The 25,482-nt window shown below is 38.7% G+C and overlaps 1 protein-coding gene across 9 annotated transcripts in view; it reads left to right on the top strand.

Moving 5' to 3' along the window:
* The window catches only part of UTRN (utrophin), a 492,142-nt gene that overhangs the window by 98,488 nt on the left and 368,172 nt on the right, over positions 1 to 25,482 (top strand). For 8 of the 9 annotated variants that reach the window (XM_067701864.1, XM_067701861.1, XM_067701856.1 and 5 more), the window contains 10 exons: positions 7,741 to 7,833; positions 9,077 to 9,154; positions 9,498 to 9,590; positions 12,072 to 12,244; positions 14,846 to 14,961; positions 15,657 to 15,823; positions 20,823 to 21,026; positions 21,936 to 22,117; positions 23,089 to 23,239; positions 24,401 to 24,520. In XM_067701864.1, coding sequence (XP_067557965.1) covers positions 7,741 to 7,833; positions 9,077 to 9,154; positions 9,498 to 9,590; positions 12,072 to 12,244; positions 14,846 to 14,961; positions 15,657 to 15,823; positions 20,823 to 21,026; positions 21,936 to 22,117; positions 23,089 to 23,239; positions 24,401 to 24,520 — 1,377 coding nt within the window. The remainder of the gene's footprint in view (positions 1 to 7,740; positions 7,834 to 9,076; positions 9,155 to 9,497; positions 9,591 to 12,071; positions 12,245 to 14,845; positions 14,962 to 15,656; positions 15,824 to 20,822; positions 21,027 to 21,935; positions 22,118 to 23,088; positions 23,240 to 24,400; positions 24,521 to 25,482) is intronic. The other variant, XM_067701862.1, reaches the window with a different exon arrangement.

The raw sequence follows: 25,482 nt of genomic DNA, 5'->3' as shown, positions 1-25,482 counted from the left end.
GTTTGTTGAGTCGGCCTGCAGACCTTGCCTGATGGGCATATGGAGTTGGGGTTTATTCAGCCTGCAGGCCTCGCCTGGTTATTTGCCCATGGAGTGTGCAAGTGGCCCTGCCCCTGGCCGCCAGGCGTGGGAGCCCACACGTGGTTCCTTATCATCCCAGTTTTCTCAGCACTATCTCGGTTACTTTGCTTACCAAAATCAAGGTAAAAATTCTGTTACATGCTGTTTGACTTTTGATTCTCTGAAAGATATTTGATTTAGCTTGTGTCTTATAGTTTTTTGTAATTTCTAAGGTAAATGCACCTTCATTGCTTTGATTCCATTGTAAGCACTGCATAAATCCCTGCTGTGTAGTTACTATGACACGAGTAGGATTACCTGAGCCATCTGTTTCTCCAGTCTCTCTCTCCCTTTTCTTCTTTTCCCCCCTCTTTCCAAACAAGCTTCTAAGCGGAATCTTGTTCGGTTCTTAAGAACTTGTGCTGAGCACCATGAATTCATAAAGAGAACGGCTGAGAGCCATGCACTTAACGAATTCTTTAAGCGACTGTGGCACATTTTGCTGGTTTTCGTTTGTCAAGGTGCTTAACGACCTCCTTGGGCATTTTATTGCACTCATTTTGCTTTTCAGTCGACAGCAATGCTGCTTTCACTCTTTCACCATGGGGCTGAATCATAAAGTAGACATTGAAGATTATGCATTCTTCATTTCATCCATTAAGCTATATGTGTCGTAACTGTGATGAACCTAATTTCATCAGTTTGCTTAATTTTAACTAGAGATACCACTTTTTAAACAATCTATATTTATTTTATACAGTAATACACATTACAAAAATTAGATAATAGAAGAAATCCAAAGAGACTTTTTTTTTTTTTTTTTTTTTTGTGGTACGCGGGCCTCTCACTGTTGTGGCCTCTCCTGTTGCGGAGCACAGGCTCTGGACGCCCAGGCTCAGCGGCCATGGCTCACAGGCCCAGCCGCTCCGCGGCATGTGGGATCTTCCCGGACCGGGGCACGAACCCATGTCCCGTCCATCAGCAGGCGGACTCTCGACCACTGCGCCACCAGGGAAGCCCCAAAGAGATTTTTTAAAACCACTTGTAATTCCATCATCAAGAGAAAAAGTACATTTCTGTTGTAAAATACTTAAAAGAAATCCATTTACACATAAACATAACCGAAATGACATTGTACCTAGTGCTCACTGATACATTATTGGTTTTTAAGAAAATGAAAAATTACAAGAGCTACATTTTTATTAGTGCTGAGATTTGGGATTCATAAATTAAAGATTCTGGTTTTTAAAATATTAAAAGAAATATTAAATTAAATCATTCACTTCTTTTTGAGTTTTTAAAATAACCAACTCCTTGCAAAAAAAAATCAATCAAAAAAAAAGAGAGACTATAAAACTTACAATATGTTATCACATGCTGGAGCATCATTTTAAAATTGATTGGGGTGTCAGATTGACTTGAGAAGAATGCAAAAACATTATGGTATAAACACTATGTATGTGTATATATATATATATATGTATGCCATATAAATCCATGTGTATGATACAGAATTAGACACACACACAGACACATACATACCCACACATGCTGTAAACAGTGGGGATATTAACTGAATTGAATAGACTGCCTCAAATCCTGTTTTGAAAATAGGAAGAGTATAAATAAATGACAGAGTAATCAAACAGTGTGAAAGGGCTCAAATTTATTATTTGTAAGGTACCATCATCAGACATGGTAGTGGTGAAAGCATCTAAAAACTGTTATCTTTTCACTCTTCTCCATATTATACACAGTTAATAACTTCATTATTTATAATGGGATTAGGTAAATCACAGGATAGACTCTGTACTATATTTCTTATTTGGTGCAAATTTGGCAGAATCAAGGTAGCTCATAAATCCCTTTTGCTCTGCTCCCCATGCTTGTTGGTACAGATTTTGTTTACTCTGTTTAGATTCTGAGTGCCACGAAGGCACAGACTGCGCTTGTCCTCCCTCACTTGGTTAGTGTCAGCAGGGCACACCACATAAAGGAGGCCGTCTTCTGAACCCAGAATCCAAGCCCCACTTCTACTTCTGGTTTGTTTGTTGTCCCTACAAAGCATTAACATTTCACCCTTTTAAGGACTGCGAACTGCACTTCCTAAATTTTGCTTTCTTATTCAATCTTTCATGGACTTTTTTTTTCCATTACTACTACTACTGCTGCTGAAAAACTTGACCTACGATGGAAATAATTATGATTTGCGAGTATTGAAGAAAGGGGAGAATAATTCAGTATTAGATTATTAGATTAGAGAGAGGGCGGAGAGCAGATCACATGGGATCTCTTATTTGGAGTTTGAATTGTATTTCCCCGTGATGGGAGTCCATTAGGTTAAAGCAGAGACATGACACGATGTGATCTGCACCTTGAAATTAGAGTTATTCTGACTCTTATGCAGAAGTAAAGAGGTTGGTTGGCCTGGTATTGGAGATGTGCATGAGAGTGGGGCCACTAAGGAGTAGTGGTCACCTTCGGAATGTGTTTTCGGAGGTAGAAATGACAGGGTTGGTATGGATTAGACATGAGGAATGAGTGAAAGGAGAAGAATCTGGTGTGACTCCTTTGTTTTTTCGGACTGCGCAAGTATAATGACTCTGCTGGTATTTTGCAATCAATCGTATTCCCTAGTCTGTGGGGGGGTGGTGGTGGTGGTGGTGGTGGTGTGTGTCCGTCCTTTCCACAGAGTTTCTCAGTTCCTCAGAGGACTCACTGTTGACTGATCTTGTATTTCCCTGTATGTAGTTACGCCCTATGAGAGAGATTACCAGTCATCCTAGGATCCAGTATGCCTGTAGACAAGATTTGTTGATCCGGCACAGTGTTTTAGGACATTACAAATATCAGGAGATTATACACATAAATTCAGATTTCCAGCTCTTTTGAGAAACCAGAAGTCCTACCAACAGTGGGCTGGGATTCTCAAATGGCCACTGCTGGCTGAAACTGAGCACTGGCTCTTTCAGCCTTTAGGGCTGGCTGATTCACCAGGTCTGATGGACCCATCAGGTTGGCCGCATTCAACTGAACCATCACGTATCCATGACTGTATCTGCAGCCCTTGCCTTCCCTCAGACCCCGGCTTATCCCTCCTGCATTGTGATGACAGTTTGCTTCTGTCCTCTGACATTTTCGATTCAGGAGCTTCAGTGTCTCAGCTGTATTAACGCTGGTCCCTGTTGGAGTCAAAATGGTGTTAGAACTGGTGTTAAGAGAGTTCAAAGAAGTACAGGGGACCAGGGGATGAGAGGAGGCAGCCAAAGCGAGTCACCTGTGACATCTGTCGTTTGGATTCCTATCATGTGGCCTTTGAAATTTTTTTTTAAGGTTAAATGCGACGCAAGGCTTATCTGTCTTCCAAGTTCAAGATTATTCATTTGTACTATTTTGTGTTTATTGGAAAACTGTGGAAACCCTTGCTTGTAAATGGGGAGGGTGACCTGAACTTGGTGTTTCTGCAGGGCCAGGCACAAAGGAGGTATTCACCAAATATTTGTCCAGTTGAATTATTAAACTGTATTCTGTCTGTCAGAGAAGTTTCTGCAAATAAGTCTTCACAAAGAATCAAAAATCTAAATAAGACTTTAACCGTCAGGCTGAATCAGGTCTTATTTTTATTAAACGATGACTTCTGACATTTCCCAGCTGTTTCCCAGGGTGGATCCTATGTTTAGAGCCTGTGATTCAGAAGTACCAGAGATGCTTTAAAGCCATAAGCTTGGAAAAAAACTTCATTCTGAGTTCATTTAAATGTGGTATATATCTTGCTGCCCTCTTTGGGAAGTCATTAAATATACCTCCTCTGCCACACCACTGATTAACTGTTTCCTTCCCTATATGTCATGACGCTGTGACCTCATAATTTTAGTAGCAGTTTAGTGTGGACTTTGAGAACCTGGATTTGGAGTCAGATCTTGTGGTATCACATCCTAGTTCTGCCTCTCGCTCGTCATGTCACCTCTGTGTCTCAGTTTTCTTACCTTAAAGTTCTATCATAAAGAAACAAAGAATGCATCTAAATCTCTTAGAGCATATCTGATACATAGCAAGTCATGCTATTATTATGTCTAGGGACATTTCATGTTTCCGTTGTCTGTTTTTGTATGGCCCACGAGCTAAGAATGGTTTTCACATTTTTAGGTGGTTGCAAAAAGTCAAAAAAAGAAGAATATTTCATGACATGTGGACATTATATGAAATTCAGATTTCCACGTCTACAAATCATGTTTTGTTGGAACACAGTCACCATTCCCGTCGGCTCATCCGTTTATACATTGTCTGGGCTGCTTTCACATCTTGACAATAGGGTTGAGAAGTTTCGATAGAGACCACCTGGCCAGCAAAGCCTAAACTAAGTACTATCTGGAACTTTACGAAAGACATTTTCTGACCTCCGTTGTAAGGCACAAAGCACTGAATCACCATACTTATAGGTGTTACTCTCCTAGGTGGTAGGTGGAACGGGCTCTTTGGTATAGTTTGGTTCTTTCCATCTGCCTATGGGACGTTCCTAAATTGCATTTGTCAGGAATAGGTAGTATTTTGTAGTGATTGGCTATGTGTGTGGCGAGTGTGGGTGTGTGTTTTATATGTAAGTTTTGAACCACAGTTTTGGATTTGTAAGAGCCCTGGTACCTTCCTTCATTGTCCAGTGAAGAGATCCATGGGCTGTATATTCCCTCCTGCAGGTGTACGTGGCTCTTCTGAAGGTACCAGATGGGAGTACACGCCAACCATGCCATCACTGGGGGTGGGGTGGCGGAGTGTTAGGAGAATAGGCACACAGCACAAAACTTATTTCTTACTGATCGCCATCAATATTTATCTGAAATTTGGAAAAAGAATAAAGAAATTGCATTGCTGTTACTGTCTTTTTTTTTTTTTTTTTTTTAAAGAATATAAAGGCATTGGTTTCCCTAGTATAAGTGATTGACTTCTAGAAGGACAGAACTGTGTCTCAGTTACCTTTGTTTCAAGAGAATGCTTCACAAGGAGTCTTTCTCAAGATTTGTTCCTCAATAAACAAATGAATGACCCGGACAAGAGAGAGGAAAAGAGTGTCTCATGTGGAAAAATTAATGCTGCCTCTTAAATGAACGCCTCCCACTTTACCACTGAGCAGCAGTGGAGCCTAGGGAAGAATCCATTGGGTTTACTGTTGAGTTATGTTGGTCTCACAGGGCATGCCTAAAGCACAGGTGTGCTCTTGTATCATCATGTTCATTAGTTTCGAATGGGATATATCCCTCCAGGTCATCATATTAGTGAATTCGGGACTTGGAAGAACTTTCTCTATGAAGTGACGCTTACATGTACTCAGGTTCAGAATCTGCTTTTACGTTCCTGCCTAAGATGAAGTGCTTATTTGTTTTACCCATTCTTTCATCTACTGTTGAAATTTTATGGCACTTTTATGACAGTAGGAAACATTACTACTGTAATGATATGATAATGTACTGAATGATAATATCAGCCATTTACTGAACATCTGTCATCTTAGTGTTTAACAGATGAGCCAATAGATGTAGAAAGGCCACTTTTCTAAAGTTACACGGCTGGTAGGAGGCTTGTCTACAATGAGGTCATCAGTGGGCGTTCATAACTATTTGTAAGATGGACTAATATTTATATTTACTTTATTTTAGTCTATGCTGATTTGTGTTACTTTGTTTCTTTTTTGGAAAACGGATACTGTAGTGGATTTGAGAAGGGTTAAATGCTGCCCAGACATTATTTAGCTGCCCTTGTCATCAGTAATTCCTAAGGTCCTTTCTGTGCCTAGATATCCCTATTTGTTTCTCCCATGAACTTTACCTATGTTGTTGTCTCTTTGCTCTGAGATCAGAGTTGTTCACGTCTTACTGAAAGGGAATCTGGGTATTTGGTGGCTAGTTTGCTGAAGTGTACTTGGGTGGGTTTTGAGAGGAGGAAGGTAAGAGGTAGCAGATGACCAGGGCTACTTCTGCCCTTTGCTTTTACTGAGAGCAGGTAGGAAATCTTTAATGTGCAAAAAACTTGCCTGCTCTGCCTCTTGAAGTATTGCCTGTGGATCTGGTCTCCTGCATCACTCAAATCTGTTTATCATTGTGATCGATGGAGATAATCCATGTATCTCTGACATCGTCACTGCTCACATAGTGGCAGCTGGAAATAGAAAAGCAGCTTTGTTTCAGATATAAATAAGTCATAGTTTATTCTTTACTGATTCTAAGGTGAAGACTTTACCATACTTCCTCTCATTTAGAGTATATGAACTATGGAAAAGCCACATGATAGAAATCACTAGTTTACTATACATTACACATAATTAAAAATGTAAGAAATCAGGAAGAGAGGAAAAAAGGGAAAATGCCAAGTTTTAGGAAACTTTAGGATGGCTTCCTTCCTCCCTCTCACCCATTTCAAGCTCAGAGTAAAATTTGGTTTCGTGTGACTTTATATATATGCTTTAAAGTGAAGAATAAAGAATATACAATAATTATTGGTTATAAAATATCTTTATTATTGACAGGAAGTAAAACTGTTAATTTCTGGGCATTTCATACTAGAAGGGAATAATCTGATTCAACATAATCGTACAACATTTATTACACTGTGCTTTATAGCTATCTGGACATTTTCACATAATATTCTTTATTTGATCTTTACAATACCTGTGATTTAGAAAAAGGTAAACAGTAGTAAGTAGCTGATTTAGGTTCACCAGTTAGTTAACGGTCAGACAGATTAAAACTGAGGCGTCCTGATTTTCTGTGCAGTAATTGTCCTTTGCATACAACCATGATATCACACACAGACAGGCAAGGTCTACCTGTGAATGGGGTAGGATTTTCTGGCATGGATGCTAGAATATGTTTATCAGGGGAAGTTGATGCTGTTTATTAGTCAGAAGCAAGAGTTTAGAAATTCTATAGGTTTTGTCATTCAAAATACAGCATGGATACTGGATTTAGACACACAGCCAAAAGTGTCCTAATCATTCAGAAATTGGGACCTAGAAATACAGACCTAGTGCCTGAGAGCTGAAATTGATGATGACGTGACCTGCTTCCATAATGGAAATACCAAAAGCCATGCTTATCCTGTGAATGTAAAGTGCAGAGCTGGAATAAGAATCTGCACACTTTTCTTTGGCCTCTGGAGGCCTCTTTGGCCTCCAGGTGCTGTATGCTCATGTATATTTTTAACACATCTTCTCTCTCAGGAATACAATAGACCCTCGAACAACACGGGGGATTAGGGGTGCTGACTCTGTAGAACTGAAAATCTATGAATAATTTAGTCAGCTCCCTCCTATCCCAGTTCCACCTCAGCGGTTTCAACCAACCATGGATCATGTAATACCCTAGTGTTTACTACTGAAAAAAAATCCATCTGTAAGTGGACCTGCACAATTCAAACCCATGTTGTTCAAGGGTCAACTGTACATACAAGGCATATTGACATTAATCACAGTTTTATTTGCTCCCTTTCTAAGAAATAATGCAATTTATCTATTTCAGCTCAAAACATTTGTTATAGATTTCAAAGTTCTTTGTACTTCTTTCCATACAAGGCAAACTTGTATAGTCTGCTGATCACCCAGACTTTTAGCTGGAAGAAATGAAACTATTCATTTATTTTCCACTTACGTATGAAATTTCTGCTGCTGAAATTGTACTTTTTCTTCTATAGAGTGGAAAACCACCCATCAGTGATATGTTCACAGACCTCAAAGATGGAAGGAAGCTACTGGATCTTCTAGAAGGCCTCACAGGAACCTCACTGGTGAGGGATGCCATGTTCAAGAACCAGGCTAACGGCATATCTCTCATCATTACTGATACTTGAAGACCCTCTTGGGGGTCCTTACAATGTGAAGGCTGAAATAGGAACGTTAAAAAGGGGTTTAAATGAATTTTTTGATTGAATGATATTTAGGCTTTATTGAGGGCTCTATTTTTATCAGAAAAATACTTTATGTGTTTATTGCTCTCAGACAGTAGAGAATTACAAAGAAGAGCGGATATGTAAAGAGGGCATAATGTTTTGAAGAGTAGAAAGTAGAGACAAATACATTTAAATGTTATTTAACAAATAGTAAAAAAAAAAGTTACGAAAACTGATGGCATTTATTTTTATTCAGATTTTCAGTATTATCTTCATGTTTGTTCCGTCATCAAATCCAACTCTATTGCTTTATGTGTGAGGTACCCAATACTCACACAGAAATAACTCTGCCAATGAAGACGATGTATTTTATGGGTACAACCTTTAACACAAGAGGTAGAATGACTATAAAAGGTATAGAGAGATGCACTCCTGAAGATGAATTTCTTTCTTGCCGAAGTGTGCCGTGTTACAGTCTACCTTTTGCCTTCCAGATGGTGGGTAGGCACCTACTGGAGAGATTGATCCCTTTGTCAGATAAGATTCCCTGGCCAATGAGGCAGAAAGAAGCCTCCCAGATCACCTTTCCCTGGGTGGCAATTCCAGTCTTCCCAGTGGGCCCTTGTAATCCTACCTGGAACCTGGGATAGCACCTCTGAATCCTCTCTGCTCTGTCTACACTAGTGCAGGGTGGAGGGGACATATCTTCTAAATCTTTCTTCATTCTGCCCAACTAAGATAGAAGAAGCTTTGTCCCTGGTGGAGCATTGGTTCCCAAACTTGTTTGCGTCTTAGAATCACCAGGGAAATCTTTTATAAATTCCAAACCCAGACTATACTCCAGACTCATTAAGTCACAGACCTTGTTGAACACAGGCACTGGTATTCTTGGAAGCTCCCTAGGAGATTCCAGTGTTCAGGCAAGCTAAGGAACTACTATCTTAAGGTGCTGTTAGTGGGAGAATTTGCATTCTGTCAACACCAGCCTTCATGGTGGCTTGAGAATCAACCCAGCCAGAGCTCCTGGTACAGAGGGGCTCTTGTGTGCTGAGCTGCTGTTCCACGTGCATCTCAATGTCAGTGTTTGACAGCAACATGGAGGGACTCTCTGTCTCATTCGATTTTGTGTTCTGTTTTCCAGCCGAAGGAACGTGGCTCCACAAGGTTACACGCTTTAAATAATGTTAACAGAGTGCTGCAGGTTTTACATCAGAACAATGTAAGTTTGTAATATGACGTTGGGGGGTCCTTTGATGCCATCGGGATGATTTATTTTGAAACCAACCACCTGCTCTGGACATTGGCATCAACTGATTTTTAGAAATATTTTTCTTACGAGACGTATGGAAGCTGTTCTATGAGTGAAGCAGTAGTTGTGCTTTTTGTGATTACTTTATTGATCTATTGTATAAGTAATATATTTTTGAGATTTAGGTTCACCTGATTCTCTAAAGTGAAATTTTTCTTGTCATTTACTTATATTGCTGTCCAAACGAGCTAAAACAAAAACCTGGGTTTCCATAGAAAAATTGTCTTAAAAGTTATTTTTTTCCTTTTACTAGGTGGATTTAGTGAATATAGGAGGAACGGACATTGTAGATGGAAATCACAAACTGACTTTAGGATTACTTTGGAGCATCATTTTGCACTGGCAGGTGGGAAAATTTTCAATCACTTCTTAATAGGAATTAGAAATGTATCATTTGTGTGTTAGTTTCTTAGAGCTGCCACAGAGTACCACAAACTGAGTGGCTTCAACAATAGAAATTTATTTGCTAACAATTTTGGAGGCTGGAAATCTGAGATCGAGGTGTCAGCAAGGTTGGTTTCTTCTCCTTTGTTTGTAGATGGCTGCCTTCTTCCTGTGTCCTCACGTGGTCTTGTGTGTGTGTGTGTGTGTGTGTGTGTGTGTGTGTGTGTTTGTGTCCTAATCTCCTTTGCTTATTCCAAGACACCAGTCATATTGGATTAGGGCCAACCCATATGATCTCATTTTACCTAAACTACTTCTTTAAGAACCCTATTTCTAAATATATTCATATTATGAGGTGCTGGGGGTTAGCACTTCAACCTATGAATTTGGGGAGGGGACACAATTCAACTTATAATAATTTGGAGTGAAAGAGCCTGACAAACTGCTCTATTTTCCTGGCATAGAAAAAAAAAGTATGTTTTTAAAACATTAGATTTAAAAAATATCATACTTATAAAAAAATCGTAAAAATATCCCGAAGAATTCCTGGATACCTTTCCCTCAGATTCTCCAAATGTTAACAGCTGTCTGTATTTCTGTGTTTTCTCTCCCCCTCTGTTCTCTTTGACTAAATAGATCTGTGAGTATTTTGTAAAAACAAATCATTTTTCTAAAAACAAGGAGTTCTCTTACATAACTACAATATTATTATTATGTTAATATAATACAAAATGTCTAATACATAATATTAAGATTTACAATGCTAGTATTAATTATTATACATATGGTAATTATTATATCATGTACTAGCAATTAGCATGTAATTATTAAAATCAGGAAAATAATATTGAAACAACACAGTTATGTAATCTATAGCTCTTATGGAGATTTTGTCAATTGCCCCAATAATATCCTTTACAGAAAAAGAAAATACAAGATCATTTATTACATTCATTTGTCCTGTTTTTTTAGTCATCTTTTAATCTGGCATAATTTCTGAGTCTGTCTTTGTATTTCATGATATTGTCATTTTTGAAGAGTACTGAATAGTTATTTTGTAGAATGTTCTTCCATGTGGATTTGGCTAATATTTTCTCATGATTGGATTCAGGTTATTCATTTTTGGGAGGAATGTCAGAAAAATGATGTTGAGTTTTTCTTTTTTTAAAAACATATTTATTTGGTTGCTCTGGGTCTTGGTTGCAGCAGGTGTGCTCCTTAGTTACGGCTCAAGGGCTCCTCCGTTGTGGCATGCAAACTCTTAGTGTGTCATGCAGGTGGGATTTAGTTCCCTGGCCAGGGATGGAACCCGGGCCCCCTGCATTGGGAGTGCGGAATCTTAACCACTGTGCCACCAGGGAAGTCCCAATATTGAGTTTTTCTTAATACACCACATCAGGAAGCATATGCTGTCCATTAGTTTTTTTCTGGCAGTATTAACTCTCATCATTTGGGTGAGGTGGAACCTGCAGGTGTCCCCACTGTAATGTGACTGCCCTTTGTTATTAAAAAGTATCTTGTGGAGATATACTTTGAGACTGTATAAATATTCAGCTACTTATTAAACTTTTATCTGTTAATTTTAAGATCCATTCTTAGTTCTTACCTGATCAGTTATTAATATAATGCGTGGCAAAGTGATTTTCTAATTTCATCATTTCTTCTACATTTGTTAATTGTCTTTCCACTTATGAGGAAGAGCTTTTCCTTGTCTCTTGTTTCTCTGTATCTATCTATCTATTCTATCTATCTATCTATCTATCTATCTATCTATCTATCTATCTATCTATCTATCCACTCATTTATATATCTGTGTGGATTTTTACTTATTTTATGGATTTTTACTTATTTAATAGGTTCTGATCTTTCACTATTGTTAATTATTTCTCAAGCCCCCTTAAGTTGGCTCTTGTGGGGTTTTTTTTTGATATGTCCACATCATTCTTTGAACACTTCCTTAAAATATATGTACTGATTTAGAATAATAATATAAAATATTAGTTCTAGATTATAATTGTTATTGCCATCAGGAAATGCACTTCATTCTTGGATTTTATAGTCAGCCAAAAGTTCTTACCTTCTTCCACATTTGTGTAGAAAATAAAAATTGCATTTTCTTCCTATTAAAAGATGTTTAAAGTATAGTTTTAAAATATTACTTTTTGTGGCTATGAAAGTAATGTTCACTGTAGCCAAGTGTAATATAAGTATTGCTAAGATATAGAAAATGCCATAATATATAAAGGTGAGGTTAAAATCACCTCTAAATTGAAATCATTACTGTTAAAATGTGTTTATCCTTCCAGCGTTTAAAGGAAAGTTTTGAAATAAAATGAATACCAGTGGCCTGATCCAATGGTTCATGAATATAATATTCCTTATTCAAGGACTGGATTCCAATGACTACTTGAGGTTATTGGCAGCCATGGTTTCTTTTGAACAGGTGAAAGATGTCATGAAGGATATCATGTCAGACCTGCAGCAGACCAACAGTGAGAAGATCCTGCTGAGCTGGGTGCGCCAGTCCACCAGGCCGTACAGCCAGGTCAACGTCCTCAACTTCACCACCAGCTGGACAGATGGGCTTGCCTTCAATGCCGTGCTCCACCGACATAAGTGAGATGTGACTCTTCTTGGATGTGCAGATTTGTACAGATTTGTACCTCCTCTCTGTCCCTCCCTTACTTATTACTCCCTAAAGGCCCTTCCCACTATCGCCTCTCTCCTCTGTACATGCTCTAAGAAAACATAAAGAATAGAAATATCATGGAAAAAAAACTACCCATCACATCTTTGTTTCCATAGGACTTAAATGCCACAGTGCAGTGTCCATGGTTTCTTCTACATATTTGTAAGTTAAAAAATGTAAAATAATTCACATAGTTCAATGTGAACTAACTCATTCAGCACTAACCAGTAATGTACACAAAGAATTGTGACAGTTTTCAGCCTCCTACTTTAGTTTTATAGGAAAACTCTATAAAACTCCCAATTAAAAATAGATCAATGATTCTTTTTATGAAACTTCTGAACAGATTCTAATTATATAATAAAATACCAAAGGACCAAAAAGAGCCACTACTCTTCTGAAGAAGAGACAGGCTGAAGTACTTCATAAACAGAAACCAAAACTAATTATGAAGCTATATTAATTGAGACTATATAGTACTATAAAGAAAACACTAATATAATAATAGGCTGAAGCATATGAAATTGCCAATATTTGACTGTTTTTGATATAAATGGCAGTTTCATATAGTTCAACCTATGGGATAAAGAGCTCAGAAATAGCTCCATCCTGATCTACAACTGAGCCGATGTTGCAGATTAATAGATGGTTGGAACAAATGGAAATGAGTGAATTGGATCCCTGCCTCACCATACCCTGAATAAACTCCAGATGCATCAAAGGTTTAAATGTGAAAGGCAAAATTTGTTATGTGTTTTATTCTTCTTGTAAATTATTTATTGTCTCAAGTTTTATTTCCTATATGTTCTTTGCTGATATATGAAAATGCAGTTGACTTTTCTACATCTTATATCTGGAAACTTGTTAAATTCTTATCGAAATTTGTTACTGAAAGTTTTTTTTTTTTTTTGATAGATGACCATGAATTATAATAGTTTTTTTCCTCCCCTTCCCTCCCCTCCCCTCCCTTTCCCTCCTCTCCTCTCCCCTTTCCCCTTCATTTGTGCCTTGTCCTTCAATACAATATCAGTTTGCATTGGTGGTAGTGAGCAGAATGTTTTGTTCTTGGTAAAAAAGGGAGTGGTTTTAATGTTTTACCATAAGACTGCTATTTGCTTTAGCTTTTTTTTTCATATACCTTTTATCTGGTTAAAAAAACCCCCCACACACCCCATCTTCTTCTACTTCTCCTTTATCAGTTTAAGCAGGTTGCCCACTGTTTCTAGTCAGTTAAGAGACACTATCATAAAACTTGAATTTTTTTTTTTTTTTGCGGTACGCGGGCCTCTCACTGCTGCGGCCTCTCCTGTTGCAGAGCACAGGCTCTGGACGCGCAGGCTCAGTGGCCATGGCTCACGGGCCTAGCCGCTCTGCGGCATGTGGTATCTTCCCGGACCGGGGCACGAACCCGTATCCCCTGCATCGGCAGGCGGACTCTCAACCACTGTGCCACCAGGGAAGCCCGAAAACTTGAATTTTAGCTTAAACATTTTTCCATCTGTTACTTAATTGATTTAACAAGTGTGTGTGGCGTGCCTTCTATGTGCTGAACACAGGATGTAGAGCAGAGAACAAAACAAGCAAAATTCCCAGTCCTCCTTCTTGGAATTAATGTTCATATAGAGGGAGGCAGACAGTTTTTTAAAAATGAAAATGTTAGTTGTGTAGCATATAGAAATGGTAAATATTGCTGAAGAAAAATATGTCAGGCAAGAGGGGAGGAGGTACCTGGCATGTGGGAGGCCACTGGGTGCAGTGGTGTGAATAAGGGGAATAATAAGAGGTGGAGTCAGAGAGGGAACTGGGCGGGTGGGGACGAGAGAGGCAAATCCCAGAAGTGTAGGTGGGTCCAAGATGCAAGAGCAGATAGAGCGCAGAGAAAATGATCAACTTTTGAGTAAGTCAGAGCAACAATAATGTCCAGTTTGTGGGATTAAATGAAAATCAAGATAGAAATGAAATACTAGACAGTAGCTATATGGAGAGGGGTGGACGGAAATTCTCTCAGGGTCTTTTCTTTAGGAGTGTCCTGTGAAGAGATTAGAGCTGGATTTTCTATTCTGCTAAAGTTGGTCTTTAATTGGAGAATTTAGTCCATTAACATTATTGCGATAATTGATGTATTTAAGTTCATTCTTACCGCTTGTTTTGAGCTTTTCATTTTTCTTACTTTTTTCTGTATCTTCTTTTCTTTCTTGTTTTATACTGGTAGGTTCTTCTTCCCTTTTTTTCCTTTCACTATTTGGGAAATATACCATTTCTAGTCTTTCAGTGGCTACTCCAGAATTTTAACAGGCATGTTTAACCAATACAAAAACCTTAGAATGTCTTACCTGCTGTTTTCATATTTATAGATTACCTTAAAATATTATATATTTGACAAGACTTTGGGATATAAAAGATAAACTTTTAAATTTATATTCACAAATTAAAAAAATCTAAAACTGAAATGTATTCGATTATAACAATAACAGCTTTGTTTCCACATATTTCATCTTCACTGAATTTTATTTGCATCCTGATTTCAGACCCGATCTCTTCAGCTGGGATAGAGTTGTCAAAATGTCCCCAATTGAGAGACTTGAACATGCCTTCAGCAAGGCTCAAACTTACTTAGGAATTGAGAAGCTGTTAGATCCTGAAGGTATTGTTCAGTGTTTAATTACAACCTTGATTTTTCTTTACAGTTTTGAATAATTGAAAAGCAGTGCTTCCCCCCACCCCCCCACTTTTTTGAAAGAATTGTGAAAATTGAGGAGGTGTTTTTCCTTTTGAAATGTGGTACAAGCCATTTTATTACAGACATGATACTTCTGTGCTTAACAGTTTCTAGGATCCTTCAGGAGGAAATTTAATTACATCACTGTAGAATAGTTAATCAATACGAGCGTAAGATTTAAAGTTTTAGGAAAACAGAATTATTAGATAAACAATTTAGTATTTTATTTATTTCATTAAAATGTGTTTTTGTATGAGCTTGTATATGATGTGAAAACTTCAGTTACAAATGTTGCAGGATTGAATTCTAGACTTATTTTCATACTATGAATGAAATCTATGATGTTATCTTAGATGATAGCTTATCTTTGAGCCTTATGGGGGAAGCTTTTAGGGAAGATTTTTAAGAAATGGGATATGGAACAAAAAAAAGTAGGTAATCATCTTTACCTTTGGCTCATATATTATATGAAATAGAAATTTACTGAGCTGTGGTATTGCAAAGATAATATACTAGCATTGTTTATGGGTACTAAGACAGTTATTTTATATCCGATATTGAGCAATTCACATACTTTGGACATCTAATTTAAGCTAGTTCTTATTTTCTTCTACTTTTAGATGTTGCTGTTCAGCTTCCTGACAAGAAATCCATAATTATGTATTTAACATCTTTGTTTGAGGTGCTACCTCAGCAAGTCACTATAGATGCCATCCGTGAAGTAGAGACACTTCCAAGGAAATATAAGAAAGAATGTGAAGAAGGAGAAATTAACATACAGGTACAGGTAAATTTTTATTAATGTGTTTGACTTGCCATATTTGTTTTCTCTTAGGCACTAGATAAAAACACTTTCAGAGCATTTTTTTTTGTTGACTGAGAATGTCTTGGTTTCTCAGCATCAGAAGTTCAGTTTATCGGTTGGCATGCTGTTACACATCACATGCATGTAATGGAGAACCATAACTTTACTGATTTTACTTTTTAAGAAGGAAAATATATTATTTCATACAGCAAGGCTAGAGTTATAGAGTCTAGGATTGTGATCATGCTTCTGCATAACATGCTTAAGGACCTATGTTCTTCTATCATCTGGTCATCTTTTATCACTCTTGTCCTGTACTGAAGGTGGTTTTTCTCATGTCAGCTTAGTTCTGTTCAAAGTACTAAGTTTTTTTCTTTTTTTGCCATTAAAAAATGGATTTGTACCATTATATTCTCACAAGGGCCATCAAAATGTAAGCTTTTCCCTTTCTTTTAGGAGGAATAATTTTTTTTTTTTTTTTTTTTTTTTTTTTTTTGTGGTACGCGGGCCTCTCACTGTTGTGGCCTCTCCCGTTGCGGAGCACAGGCTCCGGACGCGCAGGCTCAGTGGCTATGGCTTATGGGCCCAGCCACTCGGCGGCATGTGGGATCTTCCCGGACCGGGGCACGAACCCGTGTCCCCTGCATCGGTAGGCGGACTCTCAACCACTGCGCCACCAGGGAAGCCCTAGGAGGAATAATTGATAATATGTTACTTGGTGAGTTTTTCACTTAAGGGCTGACAGTGGTTTTATTCATCAGGATATAAATGAGGATCCTTTTTTTTCAGGAGATATAAAGTCATGAAATTTTCTTCCTGAATAATTCTGCCTTGAATCAATCCATATTTTACCTTATTCTGTTTTAGTCTAACCAGTTCTCATAATTCATAAAATGAGAGAATCTTAACAGTGGGATGAGACCTTAAAAGGTATTTGGTCTAACATTTATCAACAAAACAATCAAAAGATACACATGGATTTCAAAGTGATAAGAAATACATTTTAGAGAGGCGGAAAGCATGGGCTTTGAAGCTTAAATTTCATCCCTGTTACTTCTTGTTTTGGGTTGGTTACTTACCCTCTCATCCTCAGTTTTACTGCAAAATCTGGGTAAAACCACCCACTTTATAAAGTTAATAAGTTTGAAGTATCTAAAATGATGTTAATAAGCACTCAGCAAGCAGCAGATATTATAATTTTTCCTTCTCATTTTGTTTAGGTATTATCATTCATTTTTATTCAACAAGATTTTTTTTCAAATGTTAGTGATAATGATAATGGTCTTGAATTGGCATAGCATTTTTTTTTTTTCTTCTCCAAGGTTCAAAGGAATTATTATTTCAGGTTTTCTTTGGGTAGTAGGTACCACTTCTTTTATTTTCTCCATTTCAACAAACTATGATTTACAGAAAAAGAAAAAAGCTTAGAGGAAAAGAAGGCAAGAGATGGGGCCAGATTGTGAACCAAGGGCTCTTTTTAGTAGTTTTGAGGATCAAGTGATATTGAGGAAAAGCCCTAATGTTTTATCATTGAATGTTTGCTGAGAAGCATTTGTCTCTAGTAGTATAGTTGTTATACTGCATTAATGACGCATCCTTTTCAGGGCTCAAATAATCTTCGGAGTTTGCCTTTTGGTTTTAGAATCATTTCTTCATTGGATCGGGGTTCCTTTTGTTAGAAAGATGGAATATGCTACTTCTTATAGTGAAGGCTATTCTCTTTTAAAAAGAAGGGAGATTTCATTTGCCATTCATGGTGTGTAGATAAAATAATCACTTCTGTTTAGGGCTCGGGGTGACATGATAAGAATTGCAGAAGCCATTTGCTGTTTGATTAAGAGCAAGTGTATTGGGACTTGCCTGGTGGCACAGCGGGTGGGAATCTGCCAGCCAATGCAGGGGATGCGGGTTCGAGCCCTGGTCCGGGAAGATCCCACATGCTGCAGAGCACCTAAGCCCTGTGTGCCACCACTACTGAGCCTGCACTTTGGAGCCCACGAGCCACAACTACTGAGCCCGCATGCCACAACTACTGAAGCCTGTGCGCCTGGGGCCTGTGCTCTCCACCAAGGGAGGCCACCGTAATGAGAAGCCTGCGCACCACAACTAAAGAAGGCCCGCGTGCAGCAACGAAGACCCAACACAGCCAAAAATAAATAAATAAATACATTTATTAAAAAAAGAAAAGAGCAGGTGTAATAATATTAACCTTTTCATTAATGCTTTCATGAATGCCTTAGAGGTTGAATTAAGTTAATTGGAGAGAGGAAACATGGTCAAGTTGTAATCATCTACTGTTTGACATATCTTGCCATCCTCTACTTTCCTGAGAACACTAATAGCCCGACTTCCTCTCTTGCTGTTTCTACAAACATGTGCTGTAGAGCATTAGGTGGTCAGCAAATAATTCCTGAATTTCTCTTTAATCTCTCAGTTGAAGGTCTCCTCTTGTATGTGAATGAATACCTTCTGAACACCTGCATTTAGAGGTGTTCCTTCCACTTCCCACCTCATAGATCCTAGTGCCTGTCTAAATGACCTTTGGCTGGTCACTAACTTTCCTAGTTCTCAGAATTCCTCATTAGAATATCGAGGTTTGATACTAAATGACCTCCAGGATTATTGTGGCTTTCCAGTTTTGGGGTTTTAGGTCCGGAACTTAACTCATTTTCCCTTCTTTGTCTTTGGCACCATCCCTCTCCTAATCATCCGTCATTTCATCGTGGACTCACTGATTCATTGTTTTTAACTCCTGCATGTTGTTTACCAGGTCCATTTGGATTCTTCCTCCAGAATATCTTTGGTGTGTGTTTTCTTCCTGTTCCAGCCCTCATACTAATTAAACACCTCATCTCCTCTTGTGGTTTACAAGGCCCAGCCCACCGCCCCAACTCATCTCAGGCCACTGCACGCCAGTCGTGGTGGACTTCCTCCTCTCCTTCCCCAAGATTCTTGTACGTGTGGGTTGCTCTCTGTGAAACGCTCCTCTACCCACTGTTTGCATGGCAAGCTTCCCATCTTTCCTCAATTTCAATGGAACTTTTTCAGAGAAGACTTCCCTGATTAACCTAATTGAAATCCAACCCTACACACACACACACACACACACACACACACACACACACTCACACACTCACTCTGTTTCTTGCTGTCACAGTATTTTTGTAAACTATGTTAAGAATTTTAAATTGTATCTTAAGAGCATTGAGAAAGCAGTGAAAGATTTTAAGCAGGGAAGTCTTATGATGTGGTTACATTTTCCAAACATCATTCTGGCTGCTCTGTGAGAAGTGGGTGGTGGACGTAGCAGTCTGGGGAGCAGCGGGGAAGCAGAGACACTGGTAGCAGGCTGTTGCAATGCTGAGGACAAACGGTTGTTGTGAAGATGGAAAGGCCTGGATGGATTTGAGATGAATTTTGAAGGTAGGAATTGCTTATACGTACGTATTAAATGTGGGCGGTAAAAGCTAGAGACCAAGGCTGGCTCCCTGATTTTTAGCTGGAGGGGTCAAGTGCATGGAGGAGGCATTTACTGAAATGGGAAGCTTGAAGAGCTTTGGGGGGAAAAACTAGGGTTTAAATACTGACAATGTTTGATATGCCTATGAGACATTGAAGTGGAGATGTTAAGGAAGTAGGACATAGGAGTTTGGAGTTTGGGGCCAGAAATATAAAGGTAAATGTTTGCAGGATGTAGATGGTTCTTTAAATCCAATGGGAATGGATGGAACCATGCAGGCAGAGTACATAGAAGAAAAAAGGGCCCTGGACTTAATTTTGAGGAGCTTCATTACTTGCATGTTGGCAAATGCTGTTGAACTAGGAGGAAAGCCAAGATGGTGTTATTGAAGCAGGGAAAGGAGAGCTTCAGGAGGGTGGGGACTGGTCAGAGGTAGGGAATGCCACTGAAAGCTTAAGGAACATAAGGTGACCGGACCTCCGGGTTTGCTTGGAACAGTTCTGGTTTATGTGTGTTGTTCTAGTACTGTTGATTATCAAAAATGTTGGTTTTTTTGTTAATTACATGGCCATCCTAAAGATGATGCTAGAAAAGTGGATTTGTCAATGAGAAGGTTATTGGTAACACTGGCAAAAGCTTTTCCAGGTGTGTGGTGGGGACCAGTGCCTAATCAGCATGAAAGGGAGTGTTAACAAATGTAGCTGTTAAACACATGAGCATTTCTTATATTGTTCTCTATACGTTTGTGTATGTTTGAGATAGTACATAAAAACTGTGGATGAGAGGTGATAAAGTAGAGACAGGCTGTAGGCAAATTTTAAAGAATTTTTGCTCTGGAAGGGAACAAATGAATGAGAGAGGTGGTAGGTTTGGATATATGACTAAAGTATATAAGAAAATACTCCACTGCCTAGAAGGAGCTTGGAATAACTTATTCCGCGGGCTCTTCGAAAAAAGACCAGCTAGTAACCTAGAGGGCAGCTGCCTCAAAAAAATATCACCAGTACGACAACCTATATGTGTGTCTGTCTTTCAGTGTCTAAAATGCAATTCAGTAAAAGCAATTTAACTAGGGTCAAAGCAGGATTCTAATCTCTGTCTCTTTAAATGGCATCCATCCTTCAAGGCCCAGCAGGTTCCAGATCCTCTATGAAACTTTCCTATTTTAGCTCTCGGCGAATTCAAATAGCATTCCTTGTTGCACCCGTGGAATTTATAACTTTGTTAATAGCCTTTTTATTTTTGTTCAGAAGTGATTCATGTGGGTTATTTGTCTCTTCCCAGCTATATTAGAATGTCCCTGAGTACAGAATCCATGAGTGATGCAGCTTCTGTACTCTTTGCCATCCTAGCATTTAAAAATGCATTCTATGTCACGGCGTTGCTCACTCAGCTCCTGAGAAGCAGGTGGATGCCAAAGACACAGTGGTGCCTACCTTGGTTTCTCCATCCAGTGTGTCTTTGTGGAACACCTTCTGGTCTTCACAGCGTTTGTGAGTTTTCTTGGCTTTGTTTTTATAGAGCTCAGCGCCAGAGGAGGAGCAAGAAGGTCCCCGAGCTGAAACCCCCAGCACTGTCACCGAGGTTGACATGGATCTGGACAGCTATCAGATAGCACTGGAGGAAGTGCTGACCTGGTTGCTTTCTGCCGAGGACACTTTCCAGGAGCAGGATGACATTTCCGATGATGTTGAAGAAGTCAAAGACCAGTTTGCAACCCACGAAGTAAATAATCTCTAGCTGATGAGCAGGATATATGTGCCATGGTGCCTGTGCCTCAATCAGGGGCTGAACCCTGATGCTTGTTGTTTACTGAATTCTGCTCCACAGAAAGGTCATGGCATATTTTAAGACTTGTGATATTTAAATAGGGCTTTGTTACAGAATTGGTGTGGGTGATTTAACTGTGCACTGGAATTAGATTCCGGATTTTAATCTTACCGTAATTTGTAGATTCTGCGAAGCCACTGACGAAAAAATCAGTGCCTAGTACAGCTTGTTTCTGAAGTGTATTGTTATAGTCAAAACACAAAATGGCTAATTAATACACCAAATCTTTAGATTTGAATGTTCCCCAGGAAGTGATTATTTTTATTTATTGTATGATTAAGAAAACTCATATCCACTATTCCTGTGTAATTTTATATATTGAAAATTTCCTACTATTTCAGGGATATATTGCAGTGGAGTGATTGGATTATGTGAAGAATTCTTTTGATTAAGTAGTTTCTTGGTGTTGATATATTAGTTGGCAGGTCTGATTTGCTGTTTTGGTTTCAAAGTAACAGAAATGGTCATTTTCTTTAAGCAGTTTCTCTTGGGCGAGCATGGTGGTTTATTCAGTATATCTTCTCATAATTCCATGTTCACGACCTAACAGTAGCATAATCAGCATTTACTTAAAAATAGCTGGTGTCATCACGTGTAACATTGTCCTCTTTGATCTATTCTTTTTGCTTCAGGCAGCTGCTTATTCCCTATATTCAGAGCTGAAAAAATTGGATCAAAGTCTTATTTGTTTGCACTCTACATGGTTGCTTTTTCTCACGGCATTAACATTTAGACATTAACAATTTATTAAGATTTTTCTTCTTCACTGAGCAGCTCCCAAATCTTAATGATATACCTTCTCAGGCTTTTATGATGGAGCTGACGGCGCACCAGAGCAGTGTGGGCAATGTCCTGCAGGCAGGACACCAGCTGATAACACAAGGAACTCTGTCAGATGAAGAGGAGTTTGAGATTCAGGAACAAATGACCCTGCTGAATGCCAGATGGGAGGCACTAAGGGTGGCAAGTATGGACAGACAGTCCCGGTGAGTGGAAGCTCAGAAAGAAACCCTATTCCATAGACTGCGTTGCCCAGTTTAGCACAAGGAAAAGTCTGCATGTCTGTGAGAACAAGATAACCAGAGAACTTGCCTTGTAAAATTTTGACTCTTTTCTTCATGTAGTGTTGCTGGAATTTTGTATGATCTTTATGTCCCCTTTGATATGTTAACCAAATGAAAAGGTAAAAGTTGCAATACAGAAATTAGCAAAGACATTTAATATGGACTTTGCAGTATTAAAATTGGCTAACCATTAATTCTGATGTGAAGACAGGACTATGTTATATTTATCCCCAGTTCTATTTTGTAACTTTTTTTTTAACATCTTTATTGGAGTATAATTGCTTTACAATGGCGGGTTAGTTTCTGCTTTATAACAAAGTGAATCAGTTATACATATACATATATCCCCATATCTCTTCCCTCTTGTGTCTCCCTCCCACCCTCCCTATCCCACCCCTCTAGGTGGTCACAAAGCACTGAGCTGATCTCCCTGTGCTATGTGGCTGCTTCCCACTAGCTAGCTATTTTACATTTGGTAGTGTATATATGTCCATGCCACTCTCTCACTTCGTGCCATGCAACATTTTTTAAAATATTTTTTTTCCCCATGGTTCGTTTTGTTGCGTGTATTGTGTGTTAAGGAGCGAACTGCATTCCATGGCAATTTCCACCTATTTAATAGGCAGGAATTCCTGATTGAAGAAACAATGATTCTGATACAAATAGAGGGTGCTGTTACTTGCATTCTTTGGCTGCATTTAATTGACTCCATTTAGGAAGAAAATAATTTTTTTTTTTTTTTTTTGCTGGTTTCTGTATTTAAAGACCAAATGCTACTTTTAACGGTTAGACAAGAATGCGTTCCCTGCCCCATTTCTTGGCTGCCTGGAGTGTGTGTTTGCTGTTGCAAAGGGCAGAAGGAGTGGGAATAATGCTGTGTTCCCCTTGGACAGGCTGCACGATATGCTCATGGAACTGCAGAGGAAGCAACTACAGCAGCTCTCCGCCTGGTTAACACTCACAGAAGAACGCATTCAGAAAATGGAAACTTGCCCCCTAGATGATGACTTAACATCCCTACAGAAGCTGCTAGAAGATCATAAAGTAAATCTGGCTCATATTTCTTTTATACCTTATCAAATATGAAAAAGCAGCACTTAGCATTCTCAGGAGCCGATGGCTTCTATCATTAGTGTGGAGATGGGACACTTCTTCAGTGTGCTCTTTTATTCAGCAGCCTGTAGGGTAGAGTGCATGGGGATGTGACTTTTCTGAGCCAGGGATGAAAGCACAGGTAAAATTTTATGTGGGTATGTGTAGTTTTCTTATGAAAGTACATAGTGTTCATAAGATTCTCAGGGTTTGTTTTTTTTTTTTTGGACCTATGAGTGGTTAAGAACCCTAGGGTGTTGCATGAATGCAGTGTGTGGGGAAATAAGGAAACCCTCAGATGGATCTGTACCTAATCCTTTCAGGAAAGCTATTGCTTCTTCTCCTAGGTGAAGATTCAAAATTTGGTGGGAGATTTAATTTGGTCACAAATTTAAGAGATAACTTTTCATAGTCAAGGAAAGGTAGAGTAAAATAGGCTCTCTGTGAACTGAAGAATTTTATTTTTCAATGAAATATCTAGATAACTGATAAATAAAGCTTTAGGGATACATTAAACACAAAAACTCAAGGCATCTGACGACACTATTGGTAGTGTTTGAATAAATTACCTATATACATATGTGTTGTGACCTGCAATGCTCTTCCCATGGAAGAAGTGGGAAGAGAAATTGTCTGTATACCCCTAATTGCTTTCCTGGGTAACAGAACAGCTTCTGACTATCAAATAGTATTCGACTTATCTGTCACTTTATACCATGTTGCACTAGATAAAATGATATCTGACTATGTGTATTCAAGTTTGGGACTTTATTGACTTAATGATTCTATATTCTTAATTCCTACTATAGGCGCTTAACTTGTTTATGGGACACCTTTTTTCTTTTGGCCAAAACTTGGAATAAAAATAATAAAAGTGATGACATCCCATTTGCAATCTGTTATGACATTGCATTTTCAAACTGCTTTGGTTCATAATGAAATGTAAAGATGTATAATGGGTTTGTTTCATTAGTAGAACACTTAGGCTAATGATTGGAGATTTAAACACAGTGCCTCATTAAATGTCCTTAATTACTATTGACAACTGAGTGGATTTTAAATAGGTAAATGGGAAAGAGTAGACATAATGGTTTATCTTAATTTTTTCTCTAGAGTTTGCAAAATGATCTTGAGGCTGAACAGGTGAAGGTAAATTCCCTAACTCACATGGTGGTGATTGTTGATGAAAACAGTGGCGAGAGTGCTACAGCTATTCTGGAAGATCAATTACAGGTAAGACCCTGTAAAGTAGGATCGTCCCAAGGGACCTGTGGTCTGAGCCCCAGTTGCACATTGCCCCTATTCTTCCTGTTCAGTCTCACTGTTTATTTAGAATCGTAGAACAATCTTCTTTAGGTTGTACTTCCCAGTTGGGATTCCACAGCATGCGGGTTTACAGGAGAACCTAGGTATCATTCCTTTACTTCAGCCCTTGGGGAATGGTTGGGGCCGCTTGTGGTCCACAGCTGCCTTGGGCATATGAATAAGTTGTGGAAGCATAAGAACTGATCTCAACAAGTGGTCCACAGACTTCTTGCTCAGAATCACTTGACGAACTTGTTAAGATGCATATTTCTGGGCTCTGCGCAGACCTAAGTCCCTGGGAGTGGGGCCCAGTGAATATGTAAAGAAATGCAAAGTTTGAGAATTTCAGCCATGTGGGATTTAATATCCCTGTTTCTTTGGTAGATCAATGTGTGAATGTCAACCCCAGTTCTGCGAACCTTGCTTCTTTTTGCTCAGTGACTATAGTGTATCTTTCCAAGTCTTTATAAAGAGAGTTTTTGGTTGACAGTTAACCCTTGAAAACTTGGGGTTAGGGGCACTGACCTCTCAAGCGGTTGAAAATCCAAGTATAACTTTTTACTTCCCCAAAACTTAACTACCAATAGCCTATTGTTGACTGGAGGTGTTACTGGTAACAAACAGTCCATTAGGACATATTTGGGTTGGCCAAAAAGTTCGTTCAGTTTTAAGGAAAAATAAAAGACACACTTTTCATTTTCACCAAGAACTTTATTGAACAACGTATTTATCAACCGAACGAACTTTTCGGCCAACCCAATATTTTGTGTTATATGCATATCTACAGATGTTTTATGCATTCATGAATACCTAACTTTTTCTTAATTTTTTCGATATCCCTAGGTTATGTGCTTTGTCTTTATTTCAAATTGTCACAAATCTCCAAAATT

This window comes from Pseudorca crassidens, chromosome 13, assembly GCF_039906515.1.
Source record: "Pseudorca crassidens isolate mPseCra1 chromosome 13, mPseCra1.hap1, whole genome shotgun sequence".
NCBI classification, from domain to species: domain Eukaryota; kingdom Metazoa; phylum Chordata; class Mammalia; order Artiodactyla; family Delphinidae; genus Pseudorca; species Pseudorca crassidens.
Note: the sequence above shows the minus strand (reverse complement) of the source record. Positions and strands in the feature narration are given on the sequence as shown.